The 14,721-nt window shown below is 39.0% G+C and overlaps 1 protein-coding gene across 1 annotated transcript in view; it reads right to left on the reverse strand.

Moving 5' to 3' along the window:
- Positions 1-1,131: 1,131 nt before the first annotated feature.
- Positions 1,132-14,721, reverse strand: part of st6galnac5a (ST6 (alpha-N-acetyl-neuraminyl-2,3-beta-galactosyl-1,3)-N-acetylgalactosaminide alpha-2,6-sialyltransferase 5a) — an 86,014-nt gene continuing 72,424 nt past the window's right edge. The window contains exons 4-5 of the mRNA XM_036138532.1: positions 10,200-10,307; positions 1,132-1,508 (exon numbers count right to left, since the gene is read on the reverse strand). Coding sequence (XP_035994425.1) covers positions 1,259-1,508; positions 10,200-10,307 — 358 coding nt within the window. The 3' untranslated portion in view covers positions 1,132-1,258. The remainder of the gene's footprint in view (positions 1,509-10,199; positions 10,308-14,721) is intronic.

The raw sequence follows: 14,721 nt of genomic DNA on the forward strand, positions 1-14,721 counted from the left end.
AAAATACACTAATTTCATTCTAACTTTTAGTTCCCTTTTTGCAGTCTGACCCTCCCACCTCGGTCTCCTGCATGCTTTAAACAGGACTTGTTATAACCAATTTTTTTTTTTTAACAACGGCTTTCTTTAGTCAGTTTTTCCATCAGGGGCCACATTTATACACTGGATGACCAAAAGTTGTCCAGCAAACAAATTCTGCCATCCAAGCTGTGCATCTCTGCAGCTTCTCCAGAGTAACCATGGACCCCTGGGCCACTTTTTTTTTATTTTTTTTATCAGTACTCTCCTTGCCCAGCGTTACATTTTATGTGGACTGCCACGTCTTGGTATGTTTGCAGCTGTGCTACACTCTCTGTGTTTAGACGAGGGAGTGAACAGAGGTCCGTGAGATCTTCACAGCTTGGAATGTTGTTTTATAAGCCAGTCCTGCTTTAAACTTCCCCGCCGTTTTCTCCCGGACCTCGTCTGCCGGGCTCCTTGGTCCTCATGACGCTGGCGCCCTTCGACAGAACTGTTGCGTTTATGCCGAGATTCAATTTTGCGCATGATCTCCTACTTAGGGCGACATCTGAGGAAGCAGTTGGTCGCGCTCGATTTTTATTTAGGGGAGTCACAGAAACTGCATGAATACATTTCTATACCACACTTTTGTATCTATAAGAGAAATTTCAACGTGAAAACAGTTTTCCCACCGCTTCACAATTATGCACCGCTTGATCGTTTGCCACACAAGATCTCAATAAGATATGAGCTTTGTGGTTTGAGGGGTATTATAGAAGCGCTGCGCGGCGCTGTAGTTTAGGAGCGTGTGTCTCTGTCTCGCTTGGGTCTTTCATCCAGCAGCCTTTACAGGGAGACCGGCCTCCAATCTGTGTCTTCTGTGATCCCTCTGGTGAACACACACTCACATATGCACAGCACCACCAGCAGGGCTCACAGTAATACACAGCATGCATGCTTTTTCAGAGTGTTTGAGGATCCCCCGCTTTCATGTAGAACTTCACACGGGAGGGTTTTCAAACAACTCTGAGCCCAGTCATGTTTCCCCCCCACCCCCCATTAACAAAACGCTGGCTGGAGCCGCAGCAAAGGCACTCCTCATCCATGCGGCGCTGTCCGTTTTTTTTTTTTTTATCCTGCGTCGTGTCCGATCAGGAGATTTCAGGGTCAGTGCAGGTGTTCCTCATCCTCTGTCCTTCTGAGACGGATCTCTAAAAGCGCCCCCCCCCCACCCCACCCCACCCCATACCGTCGGCGGTCACGTGTTCTGCAGAGCTGCAGGGGCCGTGCCGTCCAGCGTCCGGTTGGCTGGGAGGGGCGGGGGGCTCCAGTCGGGCTGATAGAAATGGATGTCAAACGTCCTCGCCCAGTTGGCGAACACGCGCTTCTCCGTGATGAAGCGGTGGTGGCTGCCGCGTTTGCCGCGCTCGTGAGAAATGTACATGGCGCACTCGTCTGGCCCCCGCGGCTCGTAGTAGTGGTAGGGGACGGACTGGTGCTGGGGCTCCCTGCGGAGACAGAAAGGGGGGGCAACATTTAGGAGGGTTTTAATCAGCTTCATTTGCAGTGGCGGCAGGCCCATAGGGGGGGCGCTCGGGCGCTGCCCTCCCTAGATGTGGAGGGGAAAAGTCAAAATATATATAGATTTTGAAAGTATTATTAATGTCAGTTTTTACTTAATAGTACGTGGCTACATGTAATAAGAATTATTAAAACACTTCTACTGATTGACTCTCATTTAACAGTGCATTTCCACCAACAGAACGTATCATTTCTCTTCTTCTACACTTGTGGGGCTGTGACTCAAGGAGCCCCACAAGTGTAGCGAAATAACCAATCATATACTGTTGCTAGGGAAGATTTATAAATATTTGGCCAATCAGCATTGCCAAAATGAATGGGTTTGGGGCTCCTGGAGTAGTAGCCCTAGCTTCACAGTGATAGGTGCACTTCACGCGTGACGTCACGAGCTACATCCGCGCTACATCCGGGTCACGGTGGTAGGCAAAAACAGAACTGTTTTCGCTTACCAGCGTGACAAAACGGCTGAATTAGAGCGTACTTTTAGTTTATTTTTGGAATCTAAACAATGCCTACGACTTGTTGTGCTCCCGGTTGCACACAGAGGCATTCCAAATAGTCGGATGTACGTTTCTTTTGTTTACCGAAGGACGAAGAAAGAAGACAGAAATGGATAATTTCAATGAAAAGGATGCAGGCAGACAATCCCAATCGACTGTGTGAGCCATCATACCACGACAGAATTTGCAGTCTACACTTCATCTCCGGTAAATACAACTTAATTTTGCACTAGTCATTGTTCTACTTAAATCGTTATATAAATAAAAAATTAGGATATAAATTTAAGTCAAGACGTAACATTCGTTTCGTAACAATATACGTACATGTACAATGTATGCAAACCCTCTGGCATGAGTCTGTGAAAAGGATTAATAAGACAAAACCACCAAAATAATCCTTTGTGAACAATGTTTATTTATTAATTAAATGCTTATTGTGGAATCGTAGTAATTTTCTGACATTTAATTTAATTGCATGTACTGGGTTAGGCAGGGAAATCTATTGGCCAGCCCCACCAAGATTTTTTTTCACCAGCCCCCACTGTTCATTTGATACCGGGAAGCAGTGTTCATTTAAAGGCGACGGAGGGCGGTTGGCTTTAATTTTTAATTTGCTGGACAGATAAATTAAAGTAGGCTCACGTTTAAAGGTGCCATTTTGGGGAGAGTGGGGCTCGAAATTAACATTAGTTAGCATGTGCTCGCCTTAAAAAGATCTTTCTTATGCAATCCAGATCAAAAGACTGGGCAGAAAGTATCGGCATTTCAAAAATTCAAAAAGAAACAATATACCAACGTGGGAAATTTATTGAAAATGCTATTTAAACTCAAAACTGATAAAAGGCCAAACAGACCTAGAATTAACTACAAAGTGGTCGTAAACAGTCACACAGTTTTTAGTGATCACTTTGTGGTCTAAAATGCTCTGCTGCGTCTAAAATCCGGCAGATAGTGAACGCTTCTCTTCACTCCAGTCATTTTCCCAGTGCGTTAAAACCGCAGTGATCAGATGTCTGTTAAGGACGCAAGATCTGGAGTATTCCACACTAATTAATTGCAGGTCTGCATCTATCCAAACATTTATTAGCACAGAGCACCAAAAAAAAGCGGCTCATCAAAAAAAAAAAAAAAACTTAAATCACTTCCAGTCTGGTTTTCAACCACACAACAGCACTGATGTTGCAGTAGAAAAGATGTTGAACTCATACTTGTACTTCCTAACAATGTCAGATCAAAAAAAGGTCTGGGATTGTTTGGTAGCACAATACCAAACAATCCCAGACCTTTTTATGATCTGTCATTGGTTCATGCCTTACATGACAGACTTTGGTGTTTGGCAATTAAAAATCTGAGTGCACAGAAATCACACATTTGGGTTCCTCAAGGCTTTCTTCTCGGGCCACTTTCAATCAGTTTTTACACGCCCCCAGTTTCCAGAAGTGTAGATTTTAGAATCTTGTTAATGGTCTTTTATTAGCACTACATTTCAGACTTGCTGGTCGGGTATGAACCATGTGGACCCCTCAGGTCGCGTGTGACTTGTTCAGTGCTCCTAAAACCCGAACTAAAGAAAGCGAGGCTATGTTCAGCTTTAATGCTCCTCAGCTCTGAAACCAACTCCCTGAAAATCTGAGATGTGCAGAAACAGTTGACTCCTTCAGATCCGGACTTAAATCATTAATATTTAAGCTGCCTTATAGCAGCTTTCCCATAAAGGCTCAATAATATTTTATGAGGTTATTCCAGTCATATGTTTCTTTTGGTTTTAAAGCTGCAGTGGACCGTATTTCCAGAAACGTAGGTAAGAAACGTCCATGTCACTTTTAATATAACTGCTGGACAATTAATCACATTTGAAATATAATCGTAATTAAAAAAAAAAACACAATTTCCAAATTGCAAATGTCTGCAGTTTTTGGCTGTGTAACACTTAATGGATCAGATGAGTCCTTTAGGTGTCCGTAAATATGTTTAAAGTGGGTTTGCCTCCACATGGAAGGGAAGAGAGTTGCAGCAGTGAGATAATCTACTTTTATTATTTGTTTTAAACAGACGTGATTCTCCTCATATTAGGCATTCTCGCTATGTTGAAACAATAATGGGAGAATGGTTGTGTTTCTGCTTTTACTGAATAATAAAGTGTCAACATGCCTCTTTCACTTTTCAACAAAAGTAAAACATCTCTGCTTCCATGTCTAGTCGGTTAAAAATGAGACATATATATATATATATATATATATATATATATATATATATATATATATATATATATATATATATATATGTATTCTGTCTCTCTTTAAGTCAACAGCTCTGAGCCTGTAACCACTTCTCATCTCTCAAAACTGAGTTTGTGTTTTAAACTCCAGGACTGATCTTGTAAACGCATCTAGCTGTCAAGATAACTACATTCACGTCTCTCGACATGCTGCTCCAAAGTGGAGGAGGGTTTGTGTGTCCAGTAAAGGATCATTTCTTTCCACGTGCAAGGTTTTCTTCTTTTTTTTTTTTTTTTTTTTAAATGCTCTTTGATTAGATTTATTTGATGAGTGCAGCACTCGAGAAACGTTGAGGTAAATTATCTCTGAAATCCAGGAAACAATTATTATTCGCTGCTTCCTTGTCTTTGCAAAGCCTGCTTGTGTTTTCTTATGAGACAGACGGGATTAGGTTGAAGCATTTAAAGTGGCTGTGCTTTAATTTCTCAGAGGTGAACTCGCATTATGTCAGACACTGGATTTTACTTTTTCTTCAGCTTCCAGTCTCAGCGTTGACACTGGCAGTAGAATAAAATAAATGTACTGCAATAATTAGCAGGAACTGAAAATGAAATAAGCCTGAAATTAAGCAATTAATATTGTTATGTTATATGTCTGTTTTTTTTTTGTCTACACTAATTGCCTGAATTATCCCAGATAAGCAATATCTTGTTTGGCTATATTCTATTTGCTTTGCAGGGAAATTGCATTAAATTGAGTGGATTTGATGCATCAGTGGGAAAGCTGTTTGAACATGTTCTAACCCACAAATTGCTGACTTTCAGTAAAGTCTGCAGACTTTAGTTGTCATGAGAATCACAATGGACCGCTGAGAATCTGCCAGCGATTTCTCAAAGAAATGAAACCGCATTCCTCCCTCATGTCTATTGAGATTGAATTTGCCCGTGGACCTTAGATAACAAAAAAAAAATATGACTGTTTAATCGATCTGGGCCGGGGGTCGAGGATATGCTGAACATTGAACAGTTTGTTCTCTTTTATTGAGAAATCTAATAAGGTTTGTTGCTTGTTCAATGAAAAGGTCCAATTAAAGTACTCGCTGAGACGCCAGCTGTAAATCAAATCAATAAAGCCCGCTAACGAGGTTGGCTGCCAGGAGCAAACCTGGATCAAGACAAGGAAGTCCGTGTTCTCTCTAACGTGGGACCGGCTTCCTGGCAGGGAAGGGTTGCGTACGCACTGATTGTCACATGCAGGAAAATGTCAGAAAAATGCTGGGAAGATCGTCCTCGTTTCTTCTTTAATGCCTTTTATAGTCCGCTTTTCTCTACCTGTGCTCAGATGAGCATTTGGGAAAAAGTTTGTTATATTTTATTTCATTTTTTTTTTTGCAAATGTGTTGATCATTATATTAACATAGTCCTTTAGTGGCACTACTGTTAAAAATATGTAAAAAGCCTTAAAATAAATTCAGCTGTTCTTGCTTTAACCAATTTTAGGGCCTTTATTCAGCATCTGGGGAAAGGAATACCGTGTTAAAAATAATTTTTTAACAGAAACTACTGGTGCCACATTTGCAGGCAGCATTATCTGTTGCCTTATAGTATTGCATATGGTTGGAGCAGGCCGTCTACTCCACAGGTCTTCTGCAGGATTTAGGTCTATATAGTCATTGAAGAAGGTCGACTTTGTGTCTCTTGAATCCTTTCTGTTGATTTGGCAATTTGTTTAGAATCCCTCCAAGTTTGCCACGACTTCTGCAACAAAAACGGCGCCACACATCCTGCACCATGGTTCCATCTTCTTTCCGTCGTCTACGGCGTGCTTTCTTGGAGCAGCAGCTTATCTGTGGCTGACAGGAAGCGGCTGGATAAAGTCATTAGGAGGGCCGGCTCTGTCCTGGGACGCCGGTGGTGGGAGAATAACGTCACTGATGGAGAACGTCTCCCACTCCGTGCATGGAGCTGTTGCAGAGCTGGAGAACTCTTTCAGTGACAGACTGCTGCTGCATCCTAGATCCTCAAAAAAGCACTTTCTGCCGGTTCTTCATCCGAGCTGCTGATAGACTTTATAATCTCTGCTGCTCACAACAAACTGAATGTGTTTCCAGCATGCTTCTGGTTCCACAGGTTCTTGATCTGATCAAAAATGATTACACTTTCTCTCAAATGCTAAAGTCCATTTGCACACCTTTTAGTTAAAAAACAAAACAACTGGACTTTTTTTTTCCCCCGAAGTTTGAAGATGTTTCACTTCCCATTCAGAAAGCTTTCTCAATTCAAATGTCTGGAGTAGTGTGGAGTTCCAAGCTTTATATTATTGCCCATAAAGGTCTTGTTCTGGATTAGATAACATGCAAATTAACCCGAAACTGGTCCACTCCTTAGTAATGGGGAGTCGTTAAGGTCATTGTTGGCCTGGTTTACAGGGGAGATGTTGTGATCTGCATGGAGGTGAGTATTGAGGGGAAAATTGGAAGGAGTCAAACCTATAGCTGTGTTGTAAGTTTTTCAAAGTTAAAACCTGAGTCCTCCACTTGAAACCAGTTTGGAGTTCATTTGCAGGCCAAAAATGACCCAAACGACTCCCCATTCTAAGGGGTGGACCAGTTTAGGCTTAATTTGCATGTTATCTAAGCCATAACAAGGCGTTTTTGGGCAATAATATAAAGCTTGGAACTCCTCACTACTCCAGACATTTGAAAGAAAGAAAGCTTTCTGGATGGTAAGCGAAACGTCTTAAAACTTCAGAATAAAGTCCAGTTGTTTTGTTTTTTAACTTTTTTTGGAATGATCATGACCAGGATGACAGAATCTTCACCAACTCACACCTTTTAGCTTCTCTGCGCGTGTTTGTACAATCATGCATATTCCATAGTTCTTTTTTTTATGTCGCTCTGTCAATCAGCTGCTGTCTTTCCTGTACTTTAACTTGAACATTGCATTTATGCCTGAATATGACATATTATCTAGTAACAATTGAGCAGTATCCCCCCCCCCCCTTTCTGATAAATTATTTCCCTTCTGCTTTACACCTTTAATTCTAACTTTTTATTCATATTATTTAATCTAGTGTGTAAGTGTGGTTTATCCTGTCTGCTTGTTTTTGCCGCGGTCACGCCTATATTTCTCCATTGGGGGCAATAAAGGTTATTCAATTCAATTCTATTCTATTCTATTCTATTCTATTCTATTCTATACATACTTAACAGTGGGGGGTGAGGTGCTTTTCCACATTTCATCCAATTGTCTGACGCTACCTCCATTGCTTGTTACCACAACACTCTGGTAATATTGGACCAAAGCACATGGTTTCAGTCAAACATTTGTGATGCTAAGACAGATTTTTTTTCTGCCTTCACTCTCAAACAGCCAGCTGGCATGTAAATAGAGCCTGATGGTTGTTATGAAGACTTCAAGGTGTCAATCTTTGCTGAAGTTCTCCATCAAGATGTTTTAAAGATTATTATTTTACCTCCTTCTCCCCCTGCTCCCTCTCCATGGCGTCAATAACATGGTTCCTAGTTTTTTTTAAAAACTTTAAAGACTTAGACCTGGGTGCAGCAGTGGTGCAGGGGTAGTGAATGCCCCCCCCCCCCTCCCAAACCCTATTTTTATTTTTTACCCTCACTGTCAAATAAAGGTCACATGCCTTGAGATGACATGTTTCATGAATTGGCGCTATATAAATAAAATTGAATTGAAAATTGAATTGAACTAGTGCCACATAGCAATAACAAAGTTCTTATTTTAGATCTGGTCAAGTTTAGATGAGAGGCTATTTTATTTATGGTTGTCAAGAATTAAAACCAATCTTTCTTACTTCAAAGGCATGTTCTCTTGTCTTTCCCACTTTGAAGCTACTCTTCAAAGTAGAAACAATGGGCTTCTGGTCACATCACATTTAGAACAAGGAAGTTAAGGTTAATAACTAAAACTGATCGGAACTATAACGGGGAAGTATAAATAAAAAGAAAATGCTTCAGTTTTAGATGTTTGTTAGAAAATTGTTAAAGGTGCTGATAATTTGGGGATAAAGAATCATGATTTTAAAAAGTCATTTCATTACACCGTCCCCATGCATACTACAAAAAAGGCTGAACAGGGAGGAGCGGACGCTCTGTGACCATTGCCTCCTTTTAGATTTAAAGAGACTCCAGAACAAGTTGCTCTCAGACATAACACGGGTTAAAGACGGGCTGTGGAGCGACTATACCCAGGAATTCAGACCAAAGCATTGCAGTTCCACTATATATAGACAACATCTATACAACTTAAATGTGAAATGGAAGACCTTAAAAGCATGATAATACCAGAGCTACAATGGAGTGGGTTAGATGAGAGTATATCTATGTGCTAGAACGGCCCAAAGTCCAGACCAACTGGGACTCTGTGTAGCAGACACTCTCCATTCAATCTGACTCAGATAGAGATATTTTCTTAAGAATAAATTGCAAAATGTTAAGTCTCTAGATGTGTAAAGCTGGTAGAAAGATGCTCCCAAATACCTGCAGCTGTAATCGTAGTGAAATGTGGCTCTACAGAGAATTGACTCCATGGGGCAGAACCACAGACATCATATATGTAGACGCGTCATAGGGCCCAGGTTCGCACGTCAACGTCACCGCCATATTGTATGTGGCAGAAAAAAGTTGAGTTCTGTTATTGTGAACGTGAATCAGAAAAGAATCCTGATTCCTGTGCTGCATGGAAATGTATTCTGTCTGATTTCACTACTTGTATCTGCCTTCTATAAACTAAGGCTGCACCATGTTGCAAAACTGGACACACTAAAGCTGCAGAGTGGCAACACAGTCTGTCTATCTATCTATCTATCTATCTATCTATCTATCTATCTATCTATCTATCTATCTATCTATCTATCTATCTATCTATCTATCTATCTATCTATCTATCTATCTATCTGTCTATCTGTCTATCTATCTATCTATCTATCTATATGTATATATATATATGTGTGTGTGTTATGAATATAAGGATCAGTTCGTTAAATTTAAACATTGTGGTCTTCATTATTTCATAAAACCGTGTCACATGTGAAACTTTAGGAACAGACTTTTTGGGGGAGTATTAAAGAGGTAAAATTAATAATATGAGAAAAAAGGTCCTAGGTCAATAAAGTAAAAAAAAACAAAAAAAAACAAACATAAAAGTGGTAATGTTATGAGAAAAACATCATATTATGAGAATTAAGCGGGAACATTTTCAGAATAGTCACAGTTTTAAGAATTATTTCACTCCTGGAGTAATAGGGCCAGGTTAGATTATTTAAAATATTTTTATTCTTTAGGAGAATAAATTCAGGAGAATGAAGCTAAAGGGATACGAAAATAAACTTGTAATATTGCAAAAACAAAAATACTACGAATACAAAGTATATTCAGAGATGAAAGTCCTGCTGACACTGTTTAAGTGACTGAGTAACTGCAGATTTGCCACATTTAAGATGGCGGACGCTCTGACGCATCGCAGTATAGGCAGAACCCGAATAATGACACGTCTACGTATTTAATGTCTATGGGCAGAACACCACTGCACATCACAGTTTGGAGATGTGTCTTGTAAATAAGGTTGGTAAGTATTTTTACTACCGCTATTTTACAATTATGCATGACTTTGTATTGATACACCCCCCCCCCCCCCCAAAAAAACAAAAAACAAACAACAACATTTTAATTTGATGTTAAAACATGACGTAATATGGAGATGTTGATATATCTGCAAGGCAGAGTAATTATGGGTGTGGGTTTTTCCACAACCATCTCCTGTCACAAAATCCATTACCAGCTGTCTATTCTTGTTTATTTTTGAAACTGAAACTGAAAACACTTTGAGATGTTTTTTAGTTGGAAAATTGTGATTCATCTCCACGCTCTCACCTGCAGAAGTCAGGGGCCACCATGCCGTACACATCGATCCTATCGCAGAGCTCCAGCGCGATGGTCATGGTGAACCAGCCAGTGCTCAGCCAGGAGTTGGATATCTTCCTGCAGAGGAGAGGAGGTGGGTGTAATGGAAGGAATACCAAAATTAGATCGGTTTTACACATTTAAACTGGTTTCTTATTAACTAGGATGGATAATCAAACAATCTCACATCAATGTTTTACCACAGAGTAAAGATTCGTCTTAATACACGGGTCGATTAATCTGACTGCAGATCATTTGGGGCGCCTCCCAGCTTCATTAAAATACAAATCCAGCCTACATATTGATGGATCCAAATGAAAACTGTCAAATAATCAAACCCTTAATCAGAAGGTAGCTCTGCTCCTCGTGCGCTGCTGGTAGTTAAAAATCAGATTTGGTCCGTCTGCTTTTCCACCGCAAAGATATGAGCTCTATAATCACACTTCTCTGAGAGGAGCGCTGATGAGATGAGTATGAAGTGATGTTTGCATTGCATTAAGAAATCTCTTTACATCTAAATGTCTATCAGCTCTGAAGCAACATTGCTCTCAGATGAAAAATGGGTTTTTGAAGAGATTCACCACTTAAAGGGGTTTAGAAAATAATATAAGTTAAAGTTAGGTTTAAGTGGAGCTTAAATCCAAAAATAACTAAGATATAAACTGGCTTTCTAGGTCTATTTTATGTTTTTATATATAGTTGTTTTGTTGTTGTTGTTTTTATTTTTTTAGCTGTTTTACACCTTTATGCATTTATTGTTTTAAATTTGTATTTTTACGCACCACTAAGAATGAAAGTCAAAACTGGATTGAAACAGTTTTGGTATAAATGTTTTGATGGAAGCAGCATCTGGGAGAATCTGAATGTTTCATAGAGTCAACGACTAACACGGCGAATATCTAAACATTAATGATGATAAATATCAGAAAAACTGTAAAATAACCGATAAAATAAAGATTTAATTGATTTGTCATTTATCATTCTTTCAGGTGGCTGTAACTGAAATATCCGGCTGTAGCTTGGCTCTAAATCGACTCGTGGAGGAAAGCCCATTACTTTTTGACTCGCAGAATATTTTAAACTTCACTACTTATGAAAATATAAATCTTTAAGGTGACAAATCAAAAGCTTTTTTTTATTGCTGATGTATGAGAAACCAAAGAATTAAAATTAAAGTATAAAGGTTGTAATTTATTGATTCATTATTCGCTAAATTAGTTTTTAAAACATAGAAACTCCACTGACAGGTGTCTGTGGGCCAATCTTCAACTTCAATTAACACTTTTGTAATTGTTTACTTTCAGATCCCCATATGTGCATTCGCCACGCCATGGTTGGTTTGAGCCTGTTGCCCTGCGGTTTAGTTTTTTGTTTATCGAAGCAAATCTCACCCCCACCTGCCTGCCTGAAGGAGTTCAGATTATAGTTAGGCTGTTTAAGCAGCCGCCATGAACACAGCTGGCTAAAATCAGCAGAAAACTTCCAGACTCTGATATCTGATTTCTTGCCTTTAGCCTCAGCTGTAATCTCTGCCAAGCACAGCGGTGCAAATGAGTTTCGCTGCTGTCAGCAGAACACGTCTGGAACAATTAGGAGTTCAGCAAACCGGTTTATAAATATTTCAGTGACAAAAAAAAAAAAAAAAAAGCCCATCACAACTGTTCTTGTTTCCTCATTCGGAGTGTGAATATATTCGGCTGTAAGCTGATTAAACATGGGTAGGATCCTTCAGCTGCATCAGACACAGCTGTGGATTTCATCATGCCTGCGGAGCCTCGTCCTGACCAAGATCAGAACAGGTGGACATGTTTATGCATTAGAATCCGATGGGCTGTTCTGTCAGATTACCATATTAGCATAAAATGTTGCATGTCCGAAAGTAAACCTCGCAACTATTTGTCATTCTGAGTCATTGGGTGGTTTTATTCACTAATATCAAGCTGCTCGCCATATGGGAAGATTTATGAGAGAAAATGAACCAAGCTGAGAACAGGAAAAAAGACAACATTTCCGCTTAATGCACTGAATTCACATTTAATGGATTTTCTCGTACAGTAATTAACCACGCAGCGGTGCCATCTGTATTATTTTACCAACAGTAAACATGTATTAGTATAACTCTTTTCACAATGCAAACTCTTCACAAAGAATGGAAATGCAGAAATTACAGAAAATGAGTAACCCAAGTATTTATCTGCTGGATAAACGTAAGGAAACGTGTTTGAGTCTGCAAGAGCTTTGAGGAAGATGCTCATTACCGTCGTAATTTGGATAAATGAATGTTGAGTATAGCTACCAAAGTGATCATTCTCAGTGGGGATCATGTTTGACGTTCTTTACGAAAACAGCAAATTCAGTGAATTTTCGCTTAACATCTGTTCTCAGAGGGGAATAATGACAGAACATACAGTGTTAGTGATTTTTTTTTTGGAAAAAATGTGCACGAGGGCATGGTTCCTCTGCAATTTGGGGGAAAAAAACACTTATCTAAATATTAGTGCCGGTGTATGCATATATTTAAGCCTGTACATATAAAATTGACCCTGACCACCTTCGTCCTGTTTAGAGCTATTTTGAGCAAAGATTATTTGTGCAAAAACTTAAGAAAAGAGAGCTTAAACACAAACTTCCAGCATATTTTTTTTTAAGTTGACCTCATGTTTATTTATACGAATGCTGCTCTTTGAAGATCAGACAGAATAATGTTTATTTTGCCTTCATAAAGAATGAGCTAGTGTTTTTTTAAACGGCAATTTAATGGAGAAATCTCTGAAGTACCTTTCCTTGGGTTTTAGAAAATTTGAGCTCTTGCTATGGAAGCCAGGATAATTTAGCTTCTCTTCCTAAAGACAAAGAAATCATTTGAGCAGAGCTCACAAAGCTAATCAAAACGAAGTAACTCCAGTTCATAACATACAGGTGAGTTTTTATTCCCTTCACATAAATACGTCTAAACAATGTCTAAAAGGTTAATGGAGGAAATTTGGTTTTACACATTTATGAGAATTTTTAATGTAGACCTGAGAATGAGTAGTACAGCAGAGAAAACACCTACCCCCCCCCCCCCCCCCCCACCCCCCCACCCCAGTTATTACCAGTCCTTTGTTGTAATAAATGAGCAGTGCAGCAATATAACCAGTTTCTCCCACCTAATCTGTAAATGCAGGACTTTTATGACACAGCTTTTTATTTTTGTCGTCATTGCATTTTTTTTTAACCCTTGGCGATCTGCCTCAGTGACACACTTTCAGCGCTGTGTTCTCTTCATGTCTAGATCTTGGAAATTAGATTATTGCTGCATTAACAACAATTTTTTCTCACGGAAACAAAATGAAACTGGTTTCTAAACTGGAGGAAGCTTCTTGCTGTGTAGAACTTTTTTTAAATGCGTATTTTCATCAATAAAGTGCAAAAATGTAAACATTTTGTCAAATTTATTTTGATATTCATTTTGCAACATCACAAATAAAGGATTACATTGATTCTAAGTCAAATGAGTGTTTTAAAGTTTCAGGTTATGCTTTCTGACTTTTTTTTTTGCATTGTTTAGACTTTTGTGGTTATTACGAAATAAGAATGTTTTTAGTTTATGCTTTGGCCACTTTTAGACCAGTTTTACCAGGGATGCGACATCTTTAGAATCCAAAGAGCCACTTTTCTCCACAGTCCGCCTCATTATAACTCGTTTAGTGCTGCAAATGTTACATTACCTTTTTAAAAAAGGACAACTCATCATTTTTGATAAATATCAACCATGAGACATTTCTTGTACTTTTTAAAAGACCATCATTTTTTTCTATTTTTACATTTTAAAATAAAAAACAAAGAAACAAAACTGTTGGTGGCTACATTTTCTTCCCCAGGATGTTGATATTTTGTGAAAAAAAGTGCACATGGTTTCCTACTTAATGACTACAAGAACAAATTTGTGGTCTTGATTTGGTACATTTAGTGTCATTGAAAAAAAAAAAAATTTGAAAAACTGTTTAAACCTGAATTTGTACCTACATGCATATCCATATTTAAAATTAGTTGGTTCTTTATGATTTTTAGCCAATGTGAATGGTACAAAGAGCCAGAGCTCCATTGCTGCTGGTTGCAGACCCCTGGTCTGGCTCTAGAAGAAAATAATGCCAATAAATCAACATATTACTGACTAAATGAAGCTTATCTAAACCTTTGGTGTTGAAATTAGATCTAATGCTCCCTGGGATCAGGTTTGATTTGAAGAGTCTGAATCCATACATTTAAACTCTTGTTGCCTTAGAGAACAAAACCTCTAATCTGATCTCTCTGAGACAGAAGGGTTGACAACAACAGGGCGTGTTAAACTAAGAAGCATCTCACAACATAAGCTCGGTTTGAATAAAATTTTTCAGATTAAACATATTGATGTAGAAGCTCTTTTCTGACTGATTCCCAGTAGTAATTTGCTTGGTGTGGGTGGAGGAGAACTTGGTCCAGATTTGAGTGTCGGTGTCTGGCTTTTCTC

This window comes from Fundulus heteroclitus, chromosome 6 (genome assembly GCF_011125445.2).
Source record: "Fundulus heteroclitus isolate FHET01 chromosome 6, MU-UCD_Fhet_4.1, whole genome shotgun sequence".
NCBI lineage: Eukaryota > Metazoa > Chordata > Actinopteri > Cyprinodontiformes > Fundulidae > Fundulus > Fundulus heteroclitus.